Here is a 24373-nt window from a genome sequence, read left to right on the forward strand (position 1 = left end):
AACTTCATTAGATAATTATGAGGATACGGCAGGCAGAGTGGAGGGAAAAAAGATATTTAAGGATGCAAATAAACCATGTTTACAAAAAAAACACAGGCTAATATTGATTTCCCTGCCTAGCAAATTCAAGAGAATTTTCCTTCCTTCTTCACAACCCCTGAGTAGTTCTAGCAATGTTCTCCTCAGATGTAGGTGTCCTCGGAAGCTTTTGTCGCACGATACAATGGCGCTTGTCCTCCGAGAATGGCTCTGGCGGAGCAACAGCTGTGTGTTTTTAAAGTCCCAGACCAAGTTCATCTTCGATGTCGTCGCCATCTTCGAATAGTTTCAGAAATCGCGCTTGGTCTCGTTCTCTTTTTCTCCTTTGCCAATATTTGTATGCAGATACTACTATAAGAGTGGACATGATGCAGATAAATACAGTGATTATGACTATACCAGCAACCAGTTTTTTGTTGTAAGGGACTCCACTTGCTTTGGGGGGTTGAGCAGGATCTACTAAGGGGAAAAATCAATATGGAAAGACACAAATAAGATCAGAAACAATTTAGCTGTGGTAAAAAGTATGAATGAATTCTACAGTAGCGCGAGTAATCGACAAAGAACAATATTTCACAAAACAGAAATATCATTATGCTAATTGTGAGAATAAGTATTCCTTGTATATATTGAGGAGCAGGATTCTTACCGTGGGTAGTTTTGCATTCATCACATTCCAGTGTGGCATTGAATTCTTTTGACTTATAATGTATGGATATTCCAGTAAGAAAATCATCTGGGCAAAGCTCCCATTCGTCAAACACATCATCTGATTTTAATCTGTCGGACTCATACAAACCGCATCTCTTGCACTTGTTATGTGACAGCACCGTCAACGGCTGAAACAAAAGTATATACTAGAGTTACTACTTCAAAGAAAGATAAACAAAACTGCTACATAGGTCTCTTTAGACGTGCGCATTAGCTGGTTAGACAATCAATTTGGATCTTTTAGACGAGCGGGTGATGGATTTTGGTAAGTTTGAAGGCATTTATAGAAGAACACTTCGGTTAGAGCACCCTTTTGACGTTTTTAAGAAAAAGGGCGCCTCTTGTATGATATAAAAAACACAGTGCTCCTTTGTTTTTTCTTTTCCCTAATTTTTTTCTTACCTCTACTTCTATGTATGGCAAGGCAAGCTGAGAGCGAATAGGCTAATGAAACTTTACCATTTCATCCGGGGACCAAATCCTAGCAGACAATGAAACATTAAATCTTAATTTTCACTGAACTATCAAACATTGTCGAATGGACCATCCATAAGGATATCTCACTAAGGATGACAACAGTTTGGATACCTATAAATTGGCTCCTATACAAAATGCAAGACAAAATGAACCTCTAAAGGTAGACAAGCTACATTAAATTAGCCCATCATGAAAGAACACTACCAATTATATCTTCAAACTGCAAAACTTCTAAATAATTCATATTTTAAAATCATTTTTATCGACTAAGACACTGAGTGGCACTTACTCCTAATTACAACCATGCAAAACTTTGAAGAAATAAAGAATAGACCAATGATTGCAGTTGTATTTTCATACTTAATTACTTTCTCGTGCTTCAACCTGTAGAAGTAAAGCTGTTTTGTCTTTCAAGATTGCAAACATAGCGCCTTTTAATATATCGGATAAGATGAACATAATAGCTTATAAATATAAGAATTGACCAATATCCAAGAAGATCCATAAGTAAGATATACCGGAGATTGACAATTTAAGAAAGAAAAAAAAATGCTGACCTGCCAGGATTCTTTGCCTTTGAAATTATAGAAAAAATGTCTCTCCTTTACATCAGGCAAAATTGTTTTGTTCTCTCCTTTGCAAAAGAAGTAGATTGTTGGGTGTGGAGCAAGAAACTCATGAGTGTTGTAGATCTGAATTGATCTGAGTATAATAGCCCTGGTTGAGAAACTACCTGCAAACAAAAAGAAACAAAACGAAGTTGAAAAGCAAAGGAAGATCAGGAAAACATTAACCATATAATCAAAATGACTTAATGGATTAGTTTATTACTAGTGATATAGCTTTGCACAAAGCACACACTTAAGCCCAAGTTAATAATAACTATCTCATCTAAACTTATAAAGACTCTCTATTGGCTTGCAATTCATTATATGAGAGTTAATTGGGGTGTTACAATCTCCCCCCATTTAATAGTTGATCATAATAGTCAAGATACAAACTTTAATTCATAGTTTAGAATCATCCCTAATCGTTGGTATCTGAGGGCAACCCTCTCTAAAGCCTTACCATGCCTTGGAAAAGGGCTTAAACCTAATTCAATAATAGCACTAAATCAAAATAAATAATGATTTGTCCAAGCCATTCCGATAGTCCAATTAGCTACTGATTTGGGAGAATTTTTTCCAGAAGAATTAACATCTAATTCTGTTTTCTAGTTCACATGGTGTAGATAAACCACATTTATCATTAATCATCCAGATTAATATTCCACCCCACTTTTGGCTTCCATTCTCCAGAAAAGAAAAATGGAAAAACAAGTTGCATCTCTTTGTTTGATATATCTAATCATAATCTCAACCAGCAAGTAAAACACTAGGTTCATTAACTATCAGCATTACAGTCTGGCCCAAAATTTAACTATCAAAGGCGCATGCAAAGAAAGATCCGGGGGCACGGATGGCCAGCATCAAAGGCAAATTATTGTACTGCACAATGATCTTGGAAAATAAATGACACGTCTCGATGGTAAATCCAGCCATCTAGCCACACCATGAGATAAATTCATTCATTGAGCACGATTTGAGAGACTACTCTACCTGGGATGGAGCAAAAAATGAGAGATGCAATGAGAAGAACATTCCCTAGCGAGACAGCGGAAAGAAGCAGATACCGTCGTGTCTTCATACGTATCAATTAACGAGTTGAAAGAGAACAAAAAATGGGATTGCAAGATCGCGACGCAGGGAATGAAGAACAAAGCGAAGATCCACATATTGAGGAAGAAGGGAGCAGAAGTAATTCCAAATGACGGAGACGAGGTGGACCCCATGTGTGGTTAGGAACTTTTCAGGGCGCCATTTTGATTTTTGCCCCTTGCTATTTAAAAAAATGGATTTAATGCCCAATGAGATTGGTAATGTTACGAAATGACCCTTTAATTAGCGTCTGTCTATTTTGCCCTCACAATTTTAAGAAATGCCATCTTGGTACGGTCATATCCCGGCCGATCGAATCTCCTTCCGGAGCCACCGTCGCCGACTGCCTCCCCGTCTTCGGTACTCCGTCTGGCGCCGCGCCCGTCCGCATCCAGTCGAGCTTCCCTAGCCATCTACTTTCCTGGTGAGATGAATTCGCTGTATTTGTTGGTTGATTTGGGACTTTGAGTCTCATCTTTAGCAAGTCTGATTTGTTGGAAAATATCCTCCGAGCCCGGCAGTCTCCTTCTTTGCTGTAAATACTGTAAGTATGACCTCGTCTTGGGGAACAACGGATTCTGCATTAGATGTGTTCATCATTGTTATTTAGTTCCTCTTTGACTTGAAGATCGTTTCTCCTCTTCAAACTAGACCTAAAAAACTATAATCGTTTGCTTAGTCACAACTTGTTTAAATCATTTAATTGTATTGAGATATGTCCTTCTTATGAAAAAATTATCAAATTGTTTTGTAAATTGTTGCTAAGAATTAGGCAATCTAAAAAGGCTAGTCTACATTTCCCACCTAATACTTATTTGAGATTGGTTACGGAATCTATCTATCTTTTGAGATATATGTTGGGTTTAATAACTAGTAATATTCAAATCAATCACAACTTAACATCTGAGATATTTTCCAGCCAACTCAATAAGTTTCTTCCTTTTCCTTCTATGCAGGCCAATTGCTAGATGTACTTACAACAATCACAACTTTATTATGGATTCTTTTAAAACATCTGAGTTTTTCACTCTTTGAATTATCATACAATCTCGTATTTCTAGAGTCCTTTGCTAGAAGTTCTCCTTGTGGAAATCAAAGCGGGTCGTTGTGTCATGGCTGAATTCCATTGAAAGATCTCTCAGTTGTTTTGCGAGGTTTGAGGGTCCACAGTAGAAAACACCTGTAGTTCCAAATATGTAAAAATGCGTAAGCAATAGGAATATCGTAGTATCGGTTTAGTTGCAGAGAGCTAACCTATTGAACAGGCCTTGTGAGTGCTTGCTAAGTTGGAGAATACTTTCCTCCAGTTTGGTCTCGCGAAGTGTGTTCTTATCTGTCAATTTCATGCATCAGTCAAAATGGGCATATAGTTTCTATTGTTTGAACTTTCCTAACAGAGGGCAATTACCTGACTTCCAGATACAATATCAATTCCGCTTTTTGCGTATTGAAGTGACTGAACCATTGCAATAATCGCCGATCGAACATCGCCTTCTTCGTAAACACTTGTCAAGTAGTTATGCATTTCGATGATATTCTGATAATGCACTTACTCTCATCAGTTTTTTTCTTCCTCAGAAAATTAACGAGTAAGAAAAGAAGCAACAAAGGGTTTGGACATACATTGTGGTCACTTTCTGCAACCTCATTCATGACACCTTTAAACCATTCAAAGGAACCTTGTTCCCGGGTCACCCAATAGAAGTAAGCCCTTCCTGGACCATCTCCATTGTTGGTTTCATTCTGTGAAGTTTTACTTTCCATTTCCTGCATTAATATAGAGGTTATGAATGCTGGTTCATGTAAAAGAAGTTTCCAAAACCACTTTGGCTGGAAATTTACTTTGTTTGATTGTGTGTTGTTTAAAATATCCCTTAATATGCTGATAAACGGGGTTGCCCCAATTCCCAGTCCAACAAGCAAAAGAATGTCATACTTTTTGTAATCTTGAGCAGGTGCACCATAAGGCCCATCGATGAAGATCTTTGGAAATCTTGCATGACAAATGTAATTCATCTTCAGAGTTTGGTTACTTCGGAAAATCTTGTAGAGATAACTGGTGAGCAATTTTATACCGTGTATCTTGAAGTTCAATATCTGCTACGATGGTTGTTTCCAACCTAACTAAATTTGCCTTTTTGGACTTAACTTCAGCCTCACAAGCCTGTTTCAAAGTGTCATGTTATTCTTGAAATGTGGATATAGATTTTGAGGAAAAGAGAGAACACATCAATCTTCAAATCAAACCTTTCCAAAACAATTTCTGAGAGCAGTTGTCCAGTCTCCCAAGGAGCGGATGTGAACACTCAAGTAGTCATCTCCTGGTGCTGACGTGATCGAGAAGGGATGCCTAGTAGAATCAAAACAAAAGTTAAATAAAAGGTCACAGTTTCTCTGTGAATATGAGATCAGACGTACCATTCGAATGGTGATATATCTGGACACTTGATGAACAGGTACATTCCACTATGATACTCGAATCCTGGTGGCTTTGTCATATGGATCGAAAGTACATTACCTGGATATATTGCTGCCTGTATATCACATGGAAGGAGTTTTTTTTTTCATGACTGACTCATCAGATTTATTCTTCTCTAAATCTTTAGTTGTATATGATGAATAGCTTACCTTGATGACATCCACCCGGAAGTTGTTTTCACGAATTTTTCGAGTAAGTCTCTCGCAGGCATAAAAGAGGATAGGAATTGTTAGATACATCCATGTCTGCATAATAGGAAGTACCAATTATTATTACAATTATTTCTGGAGCTAAAATAACTTCAATCAGAAGGAGAAATGACATACCGTCCTTTTGTACCATTTCTTGGTGAGGAAAATGAAGTAGGAATGAAGTACGAGAAGAATATACACCAGTGCAAGAAGATGGTGGGCATACCAAAATGAGTTGAATCCCGCTAAATTATGGAGTGGTGATGGCAACTTTACGACACTTCTTCTGAAGGAATGTGTTGCCAGTGTGAAAGAAAAGGCCATTATGATAATCATGAGGATACCAGTGACTCCTGGAATGCTGGCCAGTAGAGATGGATAGGTTGGTTGCTTGTAGTCGAAATATGGTCCCAATGTCGTCATGAACTTTGGTTTTGGACAAGTTATCAGTCTTGGGAAGTCGCATGTTACATGTGCAAGAGTATGCACTGCTGCCCCTATAGCTATAGCCGTCGCAATGATCTGTAGAGGTTTTTTGCTTAGCATAAAGCATGAGCTATAAATAAGCAAAGCTGAAGGGCATTGGCTAGTGAAAATGCCTCTAATACCTTGTGGAAATTGATGTTGTCGTCAAATGGGAAAATCGAACCAAGAGCAGTTTTTCTGAGTCTTGTAAGTGTGTTTCTGCAAACAGGGATGAGAATGAGAGCCATGTTCAACTTCAGGGTTTCTGCCGCTGCCTTGGCTATGCAAACACAGTAGCCCATTACTTGGAAAGCTGACCTCCTTCTGTACTGTTCAAATTTCCAAGCTGCTAGTGCTAGATTCACGATTATCCATAGCGAAAGAACCCAAATCCTCTTCCAATTTTCGTACATAAAATCTGTGGCCCTTCTCACAAATTTGTTATCTCTTTTGTATATCTTTGGCATCATTGATTTTGCAAGCCCATGTGACCGTCTGAATGTTCTCTCAGATCCTTGGGAGCTAACGAGGCCTTGAATCAAAGTTTCCAGCTGCGAAATCTGTTATAGAAGTTTGTACATTACTCTGCGTCGTCTACTAGATCTGTATGGTTCTTTAGATTTCCATTATGTTACCTCAATATAGCCATGGTTGTAAGGGTCAAGTTCCTTCATGACAAGAGCTGCATAGGTCGCAGCATGTGCTTTGAGTTTCGAAAGTTTGTTTGTTGCGGCACTCAGGATGATCACCTGTCAATGGCATCAATTGTATAATCTGGTGTCACATTTAAGCAAAGAAGCATTCTAGGACATGAAGTCTGCCGGTTAATTAGAAACTACCTCCTACCTCTTTGACCTCATCTTCAGTGAGTTGTCCATCTCCATTGTTGTCAACCCTTAGGCCATAAGAAGAGATAAAACTATGTCAAATGGATGTTACGATATCATTAGCTAGAAATTAGTATAGTACATGTCAAAGAATATCCGTAGTCGAGAGTCGAAGTTTTTGTCTGTCATTTCTTTCCAGAATTCATTTAGCTCTTCTTTAGTTACTCCAGATGCAGGATCCAAATTCCTTCGTCTTGCAAGGGCATCGTATAGCTTCCCAGAAAACTCCTTTGAATCAGCCATACCTAACAATCATCAAATTAGGCTTATAAACTAATGCATGTGTTGTACATTCTAATGTCACCTCTAATTCTAGCTTCTTTTGCTTTGCTGCAGTATAGTAAAATCAGCCTACCAATGTACTTAACTAGGTAAAATCTTCAACCTGTACCATAAAATGATTTGCAAGAAGAGACTTTGTAAAAATATTGATGATTTATTCCTCAAAAAGTTTATAGAGTGTGTTGATCTTCTCTGATTTACGTGCTGAGATAACTTGAAATACTCATATTTTGTGGTTACTTCTGTGCAGGAAATTGCCGTATTCCCAAATAGAACTGATTTTGCAAGTAAAAGCAACACATGCATGAAGAATTAAACAAAGAGTCAGTTACCAATGCAAGGTCCAAAATTCTCCTTCTGAAGTCTGCCGCCCACTGCAGATTTTTCAAATCGCTTCTCGATCGTATGCCAGCCTCCCTTCCCTGCCAAAGTCTTGTCGAGGAACTTGATCTGAGCACCGGATATAAACCCTCTCGTCCTACGATGTTGATGCTTTTCAGTGCCAGGCTTCGGGGTGATATCCTGCAGCTTAACGTCAGGTTCAAGCACAAGATGCTGGCCATGCTTCGGGGTGATGTCCTGCAGCTCAACGTCAGGTTCAAGCACAAGCTGCTGTGCTGGAGCTGATTGGTCTGGTTCTCCATGAGAACTAGTAGCATGGAGCTGGTGTGCAGAATTATCGATCTCTGGAACATCCACAGGTTGATGCGGCGATTCCATCTCTGGATGAAAGATATCCTGATGCAGCGTGCTGTACCCTAGCTGCTATTTAAGTCTTGCAGAATGGATTGAGCACGTAGGATAACCGTGGTGCATTACAAGTTACAATCGAAAGTAGAGATGAAGATTGGTATATGGAAATGCCTAGCATTACTGTCAGTGTTAATTATGATTTTGTGCGTTGGCAGCGCTTGGAGATATCTGAGTGGATGCTATCGTATTGTGGAGCGGTGTGTCTAATAGCAGTATAACATGTGGTGCGCTCATGATGTTGATAGCTCAACTTCGCTTTGCTGTCCACAATAATTGTTCAAGAGATGGTCCCTGCGACGGAATACTGGACTTTTAAACCCTCCAGACTTTCGAATTTATCGGAAATACTTTCGGATTTACTTTCATACGACCGAACCGATCGTATTAGTTTGCCTGAACGGTTGGGTACCCTCATTAAAAAAATAACAGAAATGCATCAGTTGCACGGCAAGTGTTACCGTAAGTTTTTTTTTAATTATTAATTTAAATTAATATTTATTTTTATAATAATCCTCTGTAGAATATTCATTTGTCATTGTTATCATATAAAGGTATTCATTGCCACAGATTATCAAATTGCATTTATCCTTTTGCATGGACTTAGTTGATAGAGCAATGATATTTTAAATTTGCCCTGAATAATGGTATAGTGGTTAAGCTATCAAGTAGTTAATTAGATGTTTAAGAGTTAAATTTTAATTGAGATACAGTGAGATAACAGTCCTAAAACGCTAGTTGCTAAGATGAATTTTCATGAATATTTTTTTATTTGCTTTGATAATCGGTAAAAAAAATTTATAAAATGGAATTGATCATCTTTAAAATTAAGCTACTTAAAGAATTAGATATCTGAATTATTAAATAATAATAATAATTTAAATTTAAATGGCAGATACGACTTGAGCATGTGTTTGGTGATGAGTGCTTATCATCGAGAGATGGATTGAAGTGTCGTCTCACCTATCGTCCATCTGCAATGTTTGCTGAAACATTACGTTCATTTATTCATACAAATTTATGCCAATCTGTGCATAATTAACCCATTAGCGACCTCTTAATTTGGTTAAAAGGAACTTGATGTTTAATCTTCATCCAAGTATTATGCAGACGATTGTGTGTAATTTCCAACTATGTAAATTGTTTTTATAAAATGGCCTGTATCTAAAATTAAACAGTCAAACTATTTTTTTTTATTTATAAATCACGTGGAATTGAAACAGGGCCATCTTGGAAAAGAATATAGCAAAATGATCCTTTAAAAAACAGAAAGAAAAAAAAAACAACATTTGCCCAAACAAGAATATTGAAAAATATTAAAGGCGTGATTCATGCATATGCTTATTTAAGTATGAGTTAGGCGACGCGCATTAGAAGGTCGCCATTGATTGAGATTGAGTGGTTTGTTGGAAATGGAATTAGAACATAATCGTTAATAAAAAAAATGATGAATAATACCCAATCTAGAACAATGGACGGCCCCATTGCCCCATAAAAATTTTAAAATATAATTAATCAGACTAAATAATATCAAACCTGAGATGACCGGCCGGATAACAGCCTGTTCTACGGAAATTTACCACTGCCACTTAAGTAAGATTAAATGCTTATCAAGGGAGTCTGAGAATCTATACGCATGTGGACCTACCCGTGCACCGCAAGATAATGGTTTGGTTTCCAACCACAAACATGCCAAATATTGGCAACTAGCTAAATATGCCATCAAAGAGCACTCCAATTTATATTAATTATTAAATGCTCTTGAATTTTATTTGTTCCTAGCAAATGCTCTATCCACATCGTGAGCAGTTTTAAGAGCCCTTCAAATTTGAATCGAGCCATTAAATTGCAAGAAAAAAAGGGAAAAAACACTAAACTCGTGAATAAAAGGCATTCCAAAGAAATTTGTTTTTTTTATTTGTCTTAATTTTACCAATTTTTAAAGAGGCACCCTTTCAATTATTTAACAAAAATACACTTCAAGTGATGTATTATTTCCGATATGCCTTCGTCATCTGTCCCGGTGTCCCCTTTCCGGTCGCCCCTCTTCCCGATGATTTCAGTGTGTATTTTAACATTGTCTAATTTTAACCTGCTAAACTCAATGAATGGAGTTCATAATAATTGTGCCGGGGAAACATTAGTGCAAGAATAACTAGCTTCGGCTTTTAATCCTAGCCTTCAAATAACGTAGAAATCGAGACAAAAAACATGAAGATGAACTGGAGCAGTTTTACCTGAATGACGTCCCATGGATATCAAATGACAGCTTGCCAAACCAGAACTAGGCCACTTCCATTGCGGATGCTGATTCATCTAATATATTCTTAAGCTCGTCGATTCTTTGCTTTGTGAGACGGATGCACTCCTACAGTAAAAAATAGTGTGTTCATTGCATTACAAGGAAAAAAAGGCTCCAAGTTCAATACTTCATACAAGGTTTCTAACTGTTCTATGAGGAATAAGTTGCCTACAACTTGGTTCAATTCAATTTCTTCATTTTCAATAGTAGCTCAGAAAGAAATTAGGTACTGCATGGAAGATTATGAAGAAAAAGGATAATGTGGCAAACCTTAACAGTCGATCTGCGAGCGAGGACTGCCCCACCAGGTTTATAGATTGACACCAGTTGCCCTAATGAATCAAGTACTACAGTTACAAAAGTTTCCATAACGGACTCTTCCTCTGCAGTTGGGTCCGCCAAGATGTACTTTTCATGGAGCAAGCATGTCAAAGAAAACGGGATCCTTTGAAGCGGAAGCTTTCTCTTTTCTTTATTAACCAACTCAACCGATGGTTTTCCTTCAAGTAGCTCCTCAGAAACAGTAATTACTTTGCCATCATCATTGAGAGAAACAAGAGGGATTTGCACTGACCAATAACACAATTATATCATGAAAGATCCACAATTGGAACTTAAACATTAATATTTTTATATCTTCTAAGCTAGATGATTAATGGTTGTAGAAAATATTCTATACTGATTATTATCTTACAAATCAAATAGACTATGAGTCATTAAAAGTTACAGATAATATAAAAGGAAAGTTTCAAGTCAATAAAAATATTGTGGGATCCCAATCAAAAGAGTGGCACAATACATGTCTTAAGTGCATCAGCACCTTAAAATAGAGAAAGAAGACTAACTAATGATTATTATTATTGAAAAAAAAAATGTCCACGACGAACAGGAAATTTGCATAGTTGTTCATGATAAAAGGAATAACCATGAGTATTTGACAAAGATGGAAATGCCACCTCAACCACTTTGGCAGTATATTAATAATAGGCATGTTTGTCAAGGCAAAGTTGAGACTAAATTATAAATGGTATAGCGATACAAAACAATGAGAAGTCTAAAGAAAGGCAGTACTAATCAACTAGATGAAGGTAAAGTCCACCTTAAAATTCTTTCTACCATTCAAAGAAAGTGTTTTGAATCCTGAAACACCCTTCAGTAATTTTCTTCCTCTTTAGCTTCCAAATCAACCATAAAAACAGTAAGAGAATCGTTATCAAAGCAATAACACTAGTAGGGGAAGGACAACAGTTCAAGAACCTATAATTGGTGATTGAATAAAGAGTATGTTGGAAAACAACAGAGTAGATTAGGAGCCTAGACTGATTTTATGAGAATCGCAATGGAGAATATGAACCAATGAACTCATCCAAGAAACATAAAGAGGAGAAGAGGAGTATCTGATCTAGATTTATCAAAAACAGTTTTTTTTTCCAGAAAACTTTGTTTCTAGAGGCTAGCTATATAAGCATTTAACTTTGGGGATCCCTTGTCATGATGTACTCGTGTACAAAATATCTAACTTTCTTAAGTAATAAGATATCAATGAAAGGAGACTTATTGAAGAATTGAAATCCAGATTTGGATACGTTATAGTTTTGCATTGTATCCTTTTAGATGATTATTGATATGTTTTGGTAGGATGGTGTTACTCAGACTCAAACTGAGATACTTTAGCACCTTTTCCTAAGAGCAGTATAAGCTTGTACTTTGAATTTGTGAGTCATCGCTCATGACAAGACCTTGTTGTTAGTGTATGTATGATGTTGCATTATCAGCAATGGAGTTCCAAATAGTTAATGCAAGAGGTCTGACAGATTGATCCACCACCAATCTGACAAGTAAATACAGAACTTACTGATAACTATATTTCTAGCAACTAATAATTAAGGACAACAAGATGATCTTTGTGGAAAAGCAAACATAGCACTAAAGGGGCGGGCTAGGAGGAAATAGGCATTTCGACAACTAGATTTTGTTGGTCTATGTAGCAAGGCTGTAAACATTTTATTCGATCATTTTAACCACAGGAATTTTGTTGATAATAAGCCAGTAAACATTTTGCTTGTGAAATAAAATGTTGTGACTTACAGTGAGAAAATGCAGCAATTGCTGAGAGTAATGCAGCATCAAAAAGAGCACCATCAGCATTGAGACAATAAATGTCCTGCAAAAGGAAAGAAGATGCTCCTATTACTATGTTCAAAGAAGAGAAAAAGCACCATTACCATTCTATGTTTTAAAATGATTTTGGCAATAAGCGGTTGCATATTTATAAAAGAGATCCGCCAATGAAACTGGTGCACCACCTATGCATGGACGTGTACACATTATTCTGACAACATCAACTAAGCTTTATCCCACTAGGTGTACACATTAATCCGAAGGCATGTATAAATTGCTTATGTTGATTAATAGTGATTTTCAATTATACTAGTTATGTATTGACATAATCTTTTGAGAAATTATGAATATATTAGATTAAATAATACTCTTCCGTATACATATATGATACTGTTGTCTTATTATTATTATTTAATTATTTTTTTATATAGAACACATATGCACTATGCAATGGATGGATTGCATACCAACTAAGTACAATTTAAAAACCATGGCCAGACACATATTTAACCACTACATTTAACAATATTCTTTCACCATATTTGGAAATTTCAAACAATTCCAAAAGGCATTAAAAATAATCATGCAAATCAAGACAGAAATCTCATATTAAATCTTCATACCAGATAGGACATCCATGAAGCTTTGCCACTAACCAAAGATAGTTCTTTTAAGTTTATCATCTGAGAACTGCAACAATTCAAAACTTAAACAAACCACACAAATACATAAGCAAATTAAAGAAAAGGAAAAAAAAATTATAAAATGATAGTATATTGGCCCTTCCAATGTATAAGCATTGGTTTAAAAAGAGATTAAGATGGTTGCATATGGATCTTCATAGCTATAGTGGTTAATAAAATGATAGTTTTGGAGTAAACATAGTTGTGTTATTAGTTAAGTAATACATGATGTATTTAGTGTATCATCGTTATTGAACAACACAAAAAAATTTCCCTCGCAGTTGACATAATAAATTATTGACAATGTAAAAGTTTTATTCTTCTAAAAGCTAATAATGTTCATTGTTGATAAATAACACATTGCAATGAGTAATCAAGCAGAAAACACTTGAAACTCCATTCAACAAGAAAACATCACCCAGTCTGGTACTAATCCACACAAACAGTCCCATACAATACAAATAGTTGCAAAAGGTGCTGTTTTGTCATAAAGAAAAACAATCACACAATGAAGGAAATGGAAATTACCTAATTATAGTATCTGATAACTGTTTTGAAATAACAGGTGCTACCTCAGCAGGCCTCCCAGGCCTAACAGTCGGTGAACATATCGGAGGCATGTAGAACTCAATAGCTGCATAACGTCCAAATTAGAGGCTGCTACAAAAAGAAAACAATGGATCCTCTGAAAGAGCGGCAAGTTAGACCTAAGGAGCCTTCATCAGGCGCGTCAGTAGCTGGGGTCATAACTTCAAGTTTGATAGCTGCCAGCATCGTCTGCCAAAAAGCAGAAGCATTTCACCAAACTGGCGATAGACGTAAAAAGGAACCGTAAGCAAACAACAAGAAAGCAATAGGAAGAAAGAGAAGGCACACCGTATCGCCAATCTTAACCAAGGCGGAACCATCGGCAGAAGCAACAGGGCCTTTTGAGATGATAGAAAGACAGAATTAGCTAATGCGCAATACAGAGTTGTCGAACGGAGGAAGAGAGAAAGAGGGCAACCAAGGGCGATGGAAGTATCCCTGGCGCGATGGAGGGGACGGGCGTCGGGGCGGACGGAATCGCGGAGGTGGCGCTCGTAGAAAGCAAGGGGGAAGAGGCGGCGGTAAGCTTCCACCTCCATCTCCCCTGCCGCCAGACCGCCGCCGCCAGTCTCGCCGCCGCCAAAAGCCGTTGACGTCGCTGCTGCCATACGTAATGTAAACGAAGCGGAAAACCTAAAACCCTAAAACCAAACAACACTCGACCATTGTCCTTTAAATTTATTAAAATGCGTTTGATTTAGGGGAATAGGAATGGGGAATAAGATTGTCATTGTTAATATTTATATTATAGGAATAGGAATACAAATATATCTCCCCTTCAATGAGTTTACCCTATTTTCATCAATCAAAATATTTCCTTATTCTAAAAATATCTTTGACCTAAAATTAAAATTTTCTCCTTTAATATTAAATATCAAAATATATTTATTTATTTTTTCTTTTATATCACTTCTCTCCTGGTTCTCTCTCGTCATTTTATCACACACTTTCTCTCTTCTTAATCTCTCCTATCACGCTTTATTTCCTCTTTTTTTTCTTATTACACTTTCTCTCATCATACTTTTTCTTTCTTTCATCACACTCTCTTCCTTCTTTTTTTCTCAGCATACTTTCTCTCTTATCATACGTTCTCTCTCCTCAATCTCTCTCACCACACTCTCTTTTCTCTTTTTTTTCTCATCACATTTTCGCTCTTCTCAATCTCTCTTGTCACACTCCCTCCTTTTTTTTCCTCAACACATTTTCTCTCTCATCATACTTTCTCCCTCATCATAATTTCTCTCTCCTCAATCTCTCCCATCATATTCACTGTTCTCTTTTTTTCTCATCAAACTTTTTCTCTTATCATATTTTCTTTCTCACCATACTTTCTCTCTCCTCATTCTATCTCATCACACACTCTCTTTCCTCATTTTTTTCTCATTACATTTTTTCTCTCTTTATCCTCTCACATCATATTTTCTCTCTCATATTCTCTCATCATGCTCTCTCCTATCACACTTTCTTTTCTCATTTTCTCTCATTACACTTTCTCTCTCTTCATTATCTCTCATCACACTTTCTCTCTCATCATTCTCTTTCATCATATTTTTCTCTCATATTCATCTTTCTCTCCCATCTAATTTTTTCTCTTATTTTTCTTTAAAGGTAAAAAAGGAAATTTTGATTTATTCCGATAGAAAATATGCAACTAACTAAACATTACTTTTAATAGTGATATCCATGCTCATACTCATTCCCATTCCACAATACAATGATTCTCATTCGAATTCCTATTCCTAGAAAAAAATCAAACGCCCCCTCAGTTTTTTTTTGGATTTCCCAAAGTGCTGATCATATTTTAATTTAAAATACAAGACCCTTTGAACGGTTAATGCGTCGAAGGATTGAAAACTCAACTGCGAAGTTTTGATGATATTTTTCTCCGCTAGAATAATAATTCTAAGACGATCAATATTCTTAATTTATTCTAATGGTGGATAAAATTTTGTAAAAATGATTATTTTTAGAATTAATCAATTTAAATAACTAGATATTTGGATCATCGAAAATAAAACAAAATTATTATTACTATTTAAACCGAATTAAAAATGAAAAAAATATTATTAATTTATCAGAAAATTCATTAATTTTTTTTAAATGACACTGAACTTATTTTTAATTTTAGAGCTTTATTTAAAAAAAATTAAAATGCAAAAACATATTAATAACAAATATAAAATATTTATTTTTTATTATAAAATTAAGAGATCATCATGAATTTTATTATTTAATTTTTTATTAATCATTTATATTTTTAAATTTTTTTAAAGTTTCAAAATTAAAAACATAAATAAATTGAGTACATCATTATTTTTAATGAGTATTTTTTTTAAAAAAAATGAATTTTTAATATTATTAATAACTTTTATATTTAAATTTCAAATTTTTTCGTGATTAGATTATTCAATTTAAATAAATAATAATTTTTTATTTTAATTTAGAAAAAAAAAATAGATCTGCTATCTTAGCGACCCCCTAGTATCGATGGAAGAGACATAAATATAAGTACACAAGTCATAGGCGTATAGTGGGATCAACTTCAGATCGTTAGTTCCTGAGAATCGACCCCTGATCATTACGCCAGAGATGTCATGTGCTCACCATCTCTGCTACGCCAGAGGGCTTTTATTTTAATTTAGAACATTGAGAAAAAAGTGTTTTAAAAAATAAATATAATAGGTCGGCTGAAAAATTAAATTGAGAAAATGCTCAATTTCTTATTCTTGACACCAGATCTCCTGGTCCACAAAAAATGGACCAGGGAATGGTCCGCTCCTAATTACGACTAAATCGTAATTGTGTTTCGACCGTAATTAGTTGTGATTTCTTCATAGGTTCATCGTTCTCACCAGATTATAATTTGGGTCGGAGCGGACGATCGGAAGCCGCCCCTTGCTCAGCGCCTTGCAACCTGAACACTTGCCCACTTCCGGTGGCATCTGACCCCTACTTCGACCCAAACTATAACATGATAGGAACGGTGAACTCATGAAGGGATTACAACCAATTACGACTGGATCATAATTACAATCTGACCGCAATAAACCATCCCCTGATCCACTTTTTTGTGGACCAGAAAATCTTCTCTCCTTATTTCTACAGGACAAAAAGTGAAATCATCATATTAATTGCTCCTTTAAGATGATCCCACAATCTTTAAAAGGGAGCAAATTACCGAGAACATTTGCCTAGCACAGTGGTCTTTTAAATGGGAAAAATTAAATACCCAGCAAAGCACTTTGCATCCACTGATAATTGATTCCGAGAGCTATTAGGGTACTCAATTTCTTATTTTTTTCTCTAGGAAAAGATAATTACGTTCACCTCATATCCTTCACAGCCCATCCCCAATTACAATTTCATATCCCTGCTCTATGCTCAAATTTCAATTATAATTTGATACAAATCACATGTAAACAATGGAAAGAAAAGTAATGACGTCCCCACGGAATACTCAGTTGAATAGAGGGTGACAAACTAGTTATAATGAGATAAGAGATCAATTTCCGATGGAAACATGCACTCGGAGAAAAAAAATCCTCTCACCCCTTGGCTGATTTGGCGGTTTGATATAAACTGACCCAGTGATTTATCTCCTTTCATATAACTTGAGAACGGACTATAAGGAGTGAAGAAAATTAATGACAAAGGACCATAAAATTAAGAACAATAAAAATTTAGATTAGAATTGAAACAACCTTGAATATTGATGCTACAACGTTTTCAACTTCTGAAGTGGTGAAATATCAAGATGCTTAGTGTTCTGACTAACACTTGGAGCGCTGAAATAGAGGAACTTGTTTGCATTCTGAAAATTAGAACTTGATAACTTGTTTGGGATGGCTGCCTAATTTCCCAAGTGCCTTGTCCAAGGCAATATTGAAATCGTCAAAAGGAACCAGCTCCATTCTGAGAAACAAATAGAACCTGATATCAGTCCAGAGTTCCAACTGGTAAAATAAGGAGGCTTGATGCCAGTACAAGAGACAAAGAAGGGGCGTCTGCTGGCAAGAGGAAAGTTCAAAGAAAATATTAGATTAGAATATATGGAACATACTCGTATTTGAAACTGCCACTCTTCACCAAGCGCAAAATGTAGTCGATCATTGTTCTACATTCTTTTGCATTCTCTGAATTCATCCACTTCTGTAACCAGAATCCCCGCAGGGAAAGATCCTAATGCATATGCATTTCAAAAAGTAAATGTTACTGACAGAAATAATCGTTCAAATAGTCATATTCGAACTTTAAAAGTTCAAGACCCAGTAATATTTGAATTTGGGTTCAGTAATGTTGCAATGACTAAATTTTTTCTAGGTAAATTCAGTAATCAAGGGCTTGTGACATACTCCCCAAAGTAAGCACCATAAATTATTTAAAATGTCAAAAAACAAACAAATAGCATATGACAATAACAGCATACTTACTTTGAAGGAAGAAATGGAGAGTGTATGCAAAGGAAGGGAGAGGAAGGGGAATGAAAAATACAAATCTCCAATTTACTTTGCAAGAAGAGGAGAGGGAAGGGAAGAAGATTGTGACATCATCTTTACGCCAAAGTGGGAGAATAAGAGAGCAAACATGGACGTGACAAGCTCTCAATGCTTGGTCCGCTTCAGGGAAGAAACTAGTGCTTTATTGGGTGTTTGTGAATACCCAAGCACATGCTAGATGGTGGTGGGTGCTTGATAGCATGCAAGAGCTGTGACACTTTCTGTTCTTACGCTCATTGTTCCCATCCAAGTCGTGCCTACTACTCACTAAATTGGGAATTGTGCGAATCAAATCATACCCTCTTATACCTGATCTGAACCAGAAACATGCAGTTGGCTATCGTACTAAACACAAGCACCAACATGGCAACCACGCGCTTGTTAAATAGTCACTGCTCCTCACACAAAATTCCTCACTAAGTGCGAGAAGACTCCAAAATCAACTCCACATGGTGCACAATAATGTTGTCTGACGAGAATGACCAAAGTCTGGTTCTATGGTGACCACAAGGTCATCAACTCGACTACTGTGCCAATCCACATGAGCTTCGTGGCCTCTGCTGCTGTTGTAACTTCCACCCAGTTTCAGTTGATGTTGTTGGGGAAAAGGTGGAGTTAGAAGAGTGATGCGGTGATAAAAGAGGGGCCCACCAAGGAGGGTCAAAGGCGGAGATTACAGCCAACGTGGAGGTCAAAATTAGGATGGTCAAAGCCAGAAAACCAATGGGCTCACCAAAGGTGGGCCGAGCGAAGGTCTACTGTAGTTGTCGATCGAGCATTAAGTGTCCAATCAACGAATGGCTGGTCCAAGCAGAATGCTCGTACAACCAAGAGCACTACGGCAAGAACATCAGGTGCTCATCACGGAGCGGAGGAATGTTAAGGTGACCGGAGCACTCGCCCGATCGGGCAGAAATAATCTACCGAACCAAGTCATTGTAGGGAAGCAGCAAAAGTCTACCGAGTGGGGATCCCCAACCGAGCGGCTCCCCCGCTCAGCCAAGCAGTGGGACCCCTCTCATATCCATTGATATCCCTTTGGGGGATAACGAGGCATGGTCAACAGGTGGATCGTAAGACGGAAGCTTCTACTGGATTTGCGTATTCTGTTAAGGTATGGTGTCAGAGCCACTTTTCTGACATGTCCTTTCATAGGACAATTTGGAAAACATGCCCACGCCTTGAGGAGCATGCACGTCGCCCGCTGGGACGCTATATAAAGGGGGTCCATGCATCGACGAAGGTACGCGTTATTCACTATTCACGCCTATGCTTACTGTTGCTCTGCTTCCTTCCATTTTTCCGATAACTAACTTGAGCATCGGAGGCCCAACGTTGGGGACCCCTTCCCTGGCTCGACATTGACGTTTCTTGTATTGCAGAGCAGAGAGAGGTCTACAAGCGGTCAACCCAGAAGCCACATCCCCAGTCAACCTTCTTTACAATTTTTGGACAGGATCAAGGAGCAAGGCTTTGTCGAAGAGATAGTCACTAGGGCACACTTGGTGGAGCACTTCAAGGTAAGGAAGAGAAATCGAAATCAGAGTTAGAGGTAGATGGAGGCATTCCCTTCCCCTCTTCTTTCCATCCTTCCAAACAAAAAGAATAAAATAATACTATCATTCTACCTTAGCCTTTCCCTTCTCTCCCTCTCCATTTCCCAAGTAAACAAGGTCTTGATTACTAAAATGCACTGTTAGGTAGCTAAACATAAGATATAATGACAGTGTTTTTTCTTCCTGAAGCATTGCAAATATAGCACTCACTCCATAAGTGCAATAAATCATTGTAAATGAAGTAACTTTGCATGATCATTTATCATCAAGTGGGCTAGGGATAAGAATAAAATTGCCTTGATAAGCTTTGGAAGAGCAAACACCATTACCTTGCTAGTTATGCAAGGAAAAGATGTATATTCACAGTCTTTAATGGCTTAGGATTGGTGTGAACCTTATGCAATAGGAGTTCCAAGATGTCATTTGTCACAGGCAAGTCAAATGAGCATAACGTTTCTTTAGTCAACATGTATAATATCACGCAATTGAAAGAAATAAAATTATCTGTCAGGACAGTGATTAGGAAAACAAACCTTAAAAATAAATGATGAAGTAGAAACAGTAACAGGTTTCTTTGACATGCCTCCATAAGTTACCATAGTGCCTCCATGCCTGGAGAAGAAAATTAAATTTTCCACATGTTTAATAAGATGTAACAATATAAATCATAACAAATACAAGTGACTGTTCTATCATGCATTGCACTCTTCTATTGGATCACCTCAAGAACCTCAGGACCAGTGAGGCAGCATTTCCCCCAACACAATTGAATCCTAAGGCAGGTTCTGGCAAATCACCCTAGTAAATGATGATTGAGCTAAGATTAGTACAAAGTAATTAAACAAACAAAAAGAATTCAATGATTTTTATCTTCCGAAGAAAATGAATTGACAATGGCAAGTCCAAAAAAAACAACATGATCATTCCAAACTAATTATCGAAGGCAAATTTTTCAAAGGAAAGGTCCAAAGTTAGAATTCTCATAGAGCACCTCAAGTTTTGTTTCTCCCCAAAGGGCAGACTTCCCCTTTATGAAATTCCTAAAATACCCCTTAATTCCACGTCTGTTTTGCACATGAAACATCTAGGTGATTTGACCTAACCCACCTTGATGTACCTAAAACATGTCATCATGTAAACTGGAATCAATGTATCATAACACCAACACGAATACAATCTCACAAAGAAAATATAAAAGAACAAAAATTAAAATTCACAGCATCAACATCAAGAACATTTTGAGAAAAAAAACTTGCACCACCCATGGTAAATTCCCAACTTTGGGAAGAGAAAGTGTGCCTTCTGAGAAGAAATGAAAACTTGGGCCACACGTTAAATTCCCAACTTTAGGTACACCCTTTGAGAAATTTGCCATTGCAAATGAGAAGAGCTACCTATGCAATCTTAAACAACTTAGTTAGTAACTAGCTTAAAGATCATTATTTTACCAGGAGACTCTTAACATTCTTCACTTCTAATTGGCTTTCAGTGAAAACCTTATCTGCCCCAAGATTCTGAAGTTTTTCTTTAATTTCCTCTGCTCCAACTCTTCATATGTACAAAATAAAAGGTAGAAAAGTAATGTAATCAGTGCATAGTTATGAAAACAAACATTGAGAACATATAAAAGTATATCTGAAACAACAGAATATACGCACAGCACATATAATGCAGTAAATAATATTTTAGCTACCAGAATATTCAGAAACTAGCACATCAACAATTGATTTGATGCAAGTTTCAAAGAAAATATACCTCTTGATGACATGAAATAGTGAGTCCTTGACCAATTTACAAGGAATATACAAACAAATACAAGACACAAAAAAATACAATTTCTTAACCACATCACAGCAAATAAACAATATCCTCATAAATTAATTAACATTTCAGTGAGTTTTTTGTGCAAGCCAACCTACCACTGTATTATGCCTATGACTTGGTACTATGATCAGTTTCAATTGTAAGGCACAGAGCTTTATTGTAAAGCTAATCCAGGTTTATAGATATTTGGTATTTAAAGTTTACTTGAACTCTGTAACATAATATATGTGATCTTGCAGAAACTTCGTTTCATTTTTACACAATCAAAATAAAGGTAGATGTTGGGTTTACATAAAGACAGGATGTACAAATATGAAGCAAGCAAAAACAAATTTGAAAATCACATCTTTATTTAGTACCATATTAAAACAGTCTCACTCAAATAATTGGAGATCATGATGGCATGTCAAAGTACAAAATCACTCTATCAAAACAGATATAATGTGTGGGTATCATAATAAATTTAGTTTAGTTGGAAAGCCTTGGTTTAAAATGACCCTATAGTTCAATATAAGGTCTTCGATTGAAATGGTAACATAAAATACATTAGCATGCAACACATTTTCATAAAATTAGACTAGTAGTTGTGTGATAATTCATGTATACAATCCAGGAAAACACAGATAAAAGTTCACATGCACCTGTCCCTCACAATATTCACACTATGAACACCCTGGTTTTTAGCAAGCTGAATGATGCATTGTCCCACAATACTAGTAGCACCATTTTGCACAATTGTATCACCTGATTGCATTTAGTGACCAAGAGGATATTAAAAAAAAGAATAGAACTCAAGACTCATTGTAATGTAACAAGATAATGAGAAAGTACCAGGGGTTAGCTTAATGAAATCTTCCAGCATACGCAAAGCAGACAAAGGATTTACAGTAACAGTGGCAGCATACTCCATAGGAACACCCTTATCTATGTTGTGCCAAACATTCTCTTCTTTCACAACATAAGTCTGCCATGTTCCTGAGGAGCATAATAAAATTATTCATTCGTGAAGAAAAAATGTCACAAACTGTAAGAGCATTTATACTCGAATTCGAAGAGATGAATCTATAATACAAAGCAAGAATTAATTACCAAAGGATGGAGGAGATGGTATGACCCAATCACCCACTGAGAAGTTACTCACTCCAGATCCAATTGAGTACACTTCCCCAACCCCCTCATATCCACCAATTGCAGGTACTGGAGGCCTAACAGGGTAAACACCTAAAAGTATGTATCAAATAATCAGAAAATCCATATATGAAACATAATCAAAAAGGTAAAATAACCCTTACTATGAAATCAAGAAAAGAAGATGAGTTTAACATGGTGGCGAATAATACAAATGCAATATGAGGACAATATCATACTGCATATTACTTTGCATCAACCAAATTAACAGTGCAATGAACTGGTCTCTGAATGATAATGAACATTTAGGATAGCCAATTAACCATATTGACTAGAGTTTCATGCATTGGGTTTTCCTTCTTTGTCATGGTGGGTTTGTCCAATGGACCTAAGCCAAGACAAGAATTCGCTTACAAAAATATCTTGACAAGGCAAGAGGGTGGTAGTGATTTAAGGCAGGAGGCAGCCTCAATTTCACCCTTGACATGGATTACAGCAGCGTGATAATACTGCTCGTGCACGTAACATTAACAAAGAACTTGGAATTCTCAGCCTCTTGCTCAGCTACCTGCTTCTTCTCAAAGCATAAAACAGGTATACCTATTGACTATAACAAATTAACATACACAAGCATGAGGGATGCATCAACTATATCAAATAACCAATTGGATATAAGGCAAATAGGCATTCCATTTCCATGTTAATCACAAACAACCTTCTAGCCTATTAGAGGAGATATTAAAAACAAATGCATTTCACTAAGAAAAATAAAATAAAATTCATGTGACACAGAAAACATATTTGCAAGTAACCAAGCTTCCTTCGATATAAGAGCAAAGGGGAAAATTGGCAAGATAAAATTGTTTTGCATTGCATAATGCTGCTCATAGATTCGTTGTAGATCCAGAAACTAGAACTTTTTATAAAACTCGAACCTTCTATCCTATTGATGTCCGAAGGATTGATTGGAGCCGCGAGCATCTTGACACACACATCATTTGCTTTCAGTTCCACTGGTGGTAGATCAATCAACCTGAAAACATAGCAATCTTGTCTCAACGCCCAAAAGGGGAAAAAAAGGCATTGTATATCTCTAAGCAACGCCCCTAATCACCCCGTCAACAATGAGAACAAGCGATTTGAAGAGCATGGGAACGAAGTCAGTAGCTTGCCACCAGATTATCCACAGAAGTCTACGACATTAAAATTCTATAATCAAGAGACAGAGGACTGCGCAAATGACCTGGTGACTTGATCCGGCGGCCCGTGCTGCTCGTAGACGATGGCCTTTGACGGCGGGGATAACTTAGTGGCGAATGCTCGGAAGCTGCTCGACGCGAGGCGCGAGAGGCGGTAGCACTGGGAACGAAGCGGGGATGAGTTGAGCGATCCTACAAACAGCCTGGGAATCACCATTTATGGGCGACCGTTTAGGCACTCGTTCGCTGCGAACGAAGGAGAGATCGGTGGCTGTCGCCTGCAGTGGGTTGCCTTCCCCCCTTGACACCGACATGATATATATATATATATATATATCATTTAATTTAAGAAAAAAATAATAAAAATAAATTGAATAATAAAACATAGATAATATATCGAAAGAAAATAATAATAAAAAAATTAAGAAGGTATTATGTAAGTAAAAAATAGTTATCTAAATTTAATAAAATAAATAATTTATTTTAAATTTTAGAAAT

The 24373-nt window shown here is 36.8% G+C and overlaps 4 protein-coding genes and 1 long non-coding RNA gene across 11 annotated transcripts; 1 reads left to right on the forward strand and 4 right to left on the reverse strand.

Moving 5' to 3' along the window:
- Positions 1–38: 38 nt before the first annotated feature.
- On the reverse strand, positions 39–3043 carry LOC121994101. 2 transcript variants are annotated; one of them, XM_042548286.1, is made up of 4 exons: positions 2826–3043; positions 1785–1960; positions 689–878; positions 39–498 (listed from the first exon to the last, which is right to left on the reverse strand). In XM_042548286.1, the coding sequence occupies exons 1-4, from the start codon at positions 2911–2913 to the stop codon at positions 275–277; spliced, it is 678 nt and encodes a 225-aa protein (XP_042404220.1). In that variant the 5' UTR covers positions 2914–3043; the 3' UTR covers positions 39–274. The 2 variants fall into 2 exon arrangements, with proteins under 2 accessions (XP_042404220.1, XP_042404263.1); XM_042548329.1 differs by having other exon boundaries at positions 39–495; positions 2826–3040.
- A 156-nt stretch (positions 3044–3199) lies between these two features.
- Positions 3200–8305, forward strand: LOC121976446. 4 transcript variants are annotated; one of them, XR_006110627.1, is made up of 6 exons: positions 3209–3348; positions 3446–4422; positions 4503–4628; positions 4880–4983; positions 5079–5380; positions 7479–8214. It is a non-coding gene; the product is annotated as an uncharacterized LOC121976446 (long non-coding RNA). The 4 variants fall into 4 exon arrangements; XR_006110634.1 differs by having other exon boundaries at positions 3213–3348; positions 3446–3468; positions 7479–8305; XR_006110633.1 differs by lacking the exon at positions 3446–4422 and having other exon boundaries at positions 3200–3348; positions 7479–8305.
- On the reverse strand, positions 3896–7948 carry LOC121976439 (putative respiratory burst oxidase homolog protein H). Its single transcript, XM_042528601.1, has 15 exons — positions 7561–7948; positions 7029–7191; positions 6906–6954; positions 6695–6808; positions 6203–6619; positions 5730–6116; positions 5553–5648; positions 5343–5458; positions 5172–5274; positions 5000–5088; positions 4767–4917; positions 4548–4691; positions 4333–4461; positions 4179–4257; positions 3896–4104 (listed from the first exon to the last, which is right to left on the reverse strand). Exons 1-15 carry the CDS (start codon positions 7946–7948, stop codon positions 3995–3997), a joined length of 2535 nt encoding a protein of 844 aa, XP_042384535.1. The 3' UTR covers positions 3896–3994.
- Positions 8306–9858: 1553 nt separating the features above from the next.
- Positions 9859–14332, reverse strand: LOC121976456 (exosome complex component RRP43-like). 3 transcript variants are annotated; one of them, XM_042528641.1, is made up of 9 exons: positions 14091–14332; positions 13961–14010; positions 13792–13861; positions 13613–13718; positions 13025–13091; positions 12369–12444; positions 10551–10849; positions 10216–10346; positions 9859–10070 (listed from the first exon to the last, which is right to left on the reverse strand). In XM_042528641.1, exons 1-8 carry the CDS (start codon positions 14278–14280, stop codon positions 10263–10265), a joined length of 942 nt encoding a protein of 313 aa, XP_042384575.1. In that variant the 5' UTR covers positions 14281–14332; the 3' UTR covers positions 9859–10070; positions 10216–10262. The 3 variants fall into 3 exon arrangements, with proteins under 3 accessions (XP_042384575.1, XP_042384568.1, XP_042384560.1); XM_042528634.1 differs by having other exon boundaries at positions 9859–10073; XM_042528626.1 differs by having other exon boundaries at positions 9859–10346.
- A 3003-nt stretch (positions 14333–17335) lies between these two features.
- Positions 17336–24175, reverse strand: LOC121976478 (enoyl-[acyl-carrier-protein] reductase, mitochondrial-like). Its single transcript, XM_042528651.1, has 10 exons — positions 23920–24175; positions 23612–23709; positions 22638–22769; positions 22380–22523; positions 22190–22292; positions 21173–21272; positions 20446–20522; positions 20258–20336; positions 17733–17851; positions 17336–17584 (listed from the first exon to the last, which is right to left on the reverse strand). The coding sequence occupies exons 1-10, from the start codon at positions 24090–24092 to the stop codon at positions 17491–17493; spliced, it is 1119 nt and encodes a 372-aa protein (XP_042384585.1). The 5' UTR covers positions 24093–24175; the 3' UTR covers positions 17336–17490.
- Between the last annotated feature and the right edge of the window lie 198 nt (positions 24176–24373).

Source organism: Zingiber officinale, chromosome 1B (assembly GCF_018446385.1).
Source record: "Zingiber officinale cultivar Zhangliang chromosome 1B, Zo_v1.1, whole genome shotgun sequence".
NCBI classification, from domain to species: Eukaryota; Viridiplantae; Streptophyta; class Magnoliopsida; order Zingiberales; family Zingiberaceae; genus Zingiber; species Zingiber officinale.

Coding starts and splice junctions, on each gene's coding strand:
- LOC121994101 (XM_042548286.1), bottom strand. CDS start 2,913: ATGAAGACACGACGGTATCTGCTTCTTTCCGCTGTCTCGCTAGGGAAT. Junction 1,961..2,825: donor CATTTTTTGCTCCATCCCAG/GTAGAGTAGTCT, acceptor TTTTGTTTGCAG/GTAGTTTCTCAACCAGGGCT. Junction 499..688: donor TGAATGCAAAACTACCCACG/GTAAGAATCCTG, acceptor TTTTCCCCTTAG/TAGATCCTGCTCAACCCCCC.
- LOC121976439 (XM_042528601.1), bottom strand. CDS start 7,948: ATGGAATCGCCGCATCAACCTGTGGATGTTCCAGAGATCGATAATTCT. Junction 6,620..6,694: donor ACAACCATGGCTATATTGAG/GTAACATAATGG, acceptor CTTCTATAACAG/ATTTCGCAGCTGGAAACTTT. Junction 5,459..5,552: donor TCCGGGTGGATGTCATCAAG/GTAAGCTATTCA, acceptor TGTGATATACAG/GCAGCAATATATCCAGGTAA.
- LOC121976456 (XM_042528641.1), bottom strand. CDS start 14,280: ATGGCAGCAGCGACGTCAACGGCTTTTGGCGGCGGCGAGACTGGCGGC. Junction 10,850..12,368: donor AATTGCTGCATTTTCTCACT/GTAAGTCACAAC, acceptor GTTATTGGTCAG/TGCAAATCCCTCTTGTTTCT. Junction 10,347..10,550: donor CTCGCAGATCGACTGTTAAG/GTTTGCCACATT, acceptor TTTTTACTGTAG/GAGTGCATCCGTCTCACAAA.
- LOC121976478 (XM_042528651.1), bottom strand. CDS start 24,092: ATGGTGATTCCCAGGCTGTTTGTAGGATCGCTCAACTCATCCCCGCTT. Junction 20,337..20,445: donor CTGGTCCTGAGGTTCTTGAG/GTGATCCAATAG, acceptor TTTCTTCTCCAG/GCATGGAGGCACTATGGTAA. Junction 17,585..17,732: donor AGTGGCAGTTTCAAATACGA/GTATGTTCCATA, acceptor TTTGTTTCTCAG/AATGGAGCTGGTTCCTTTTG.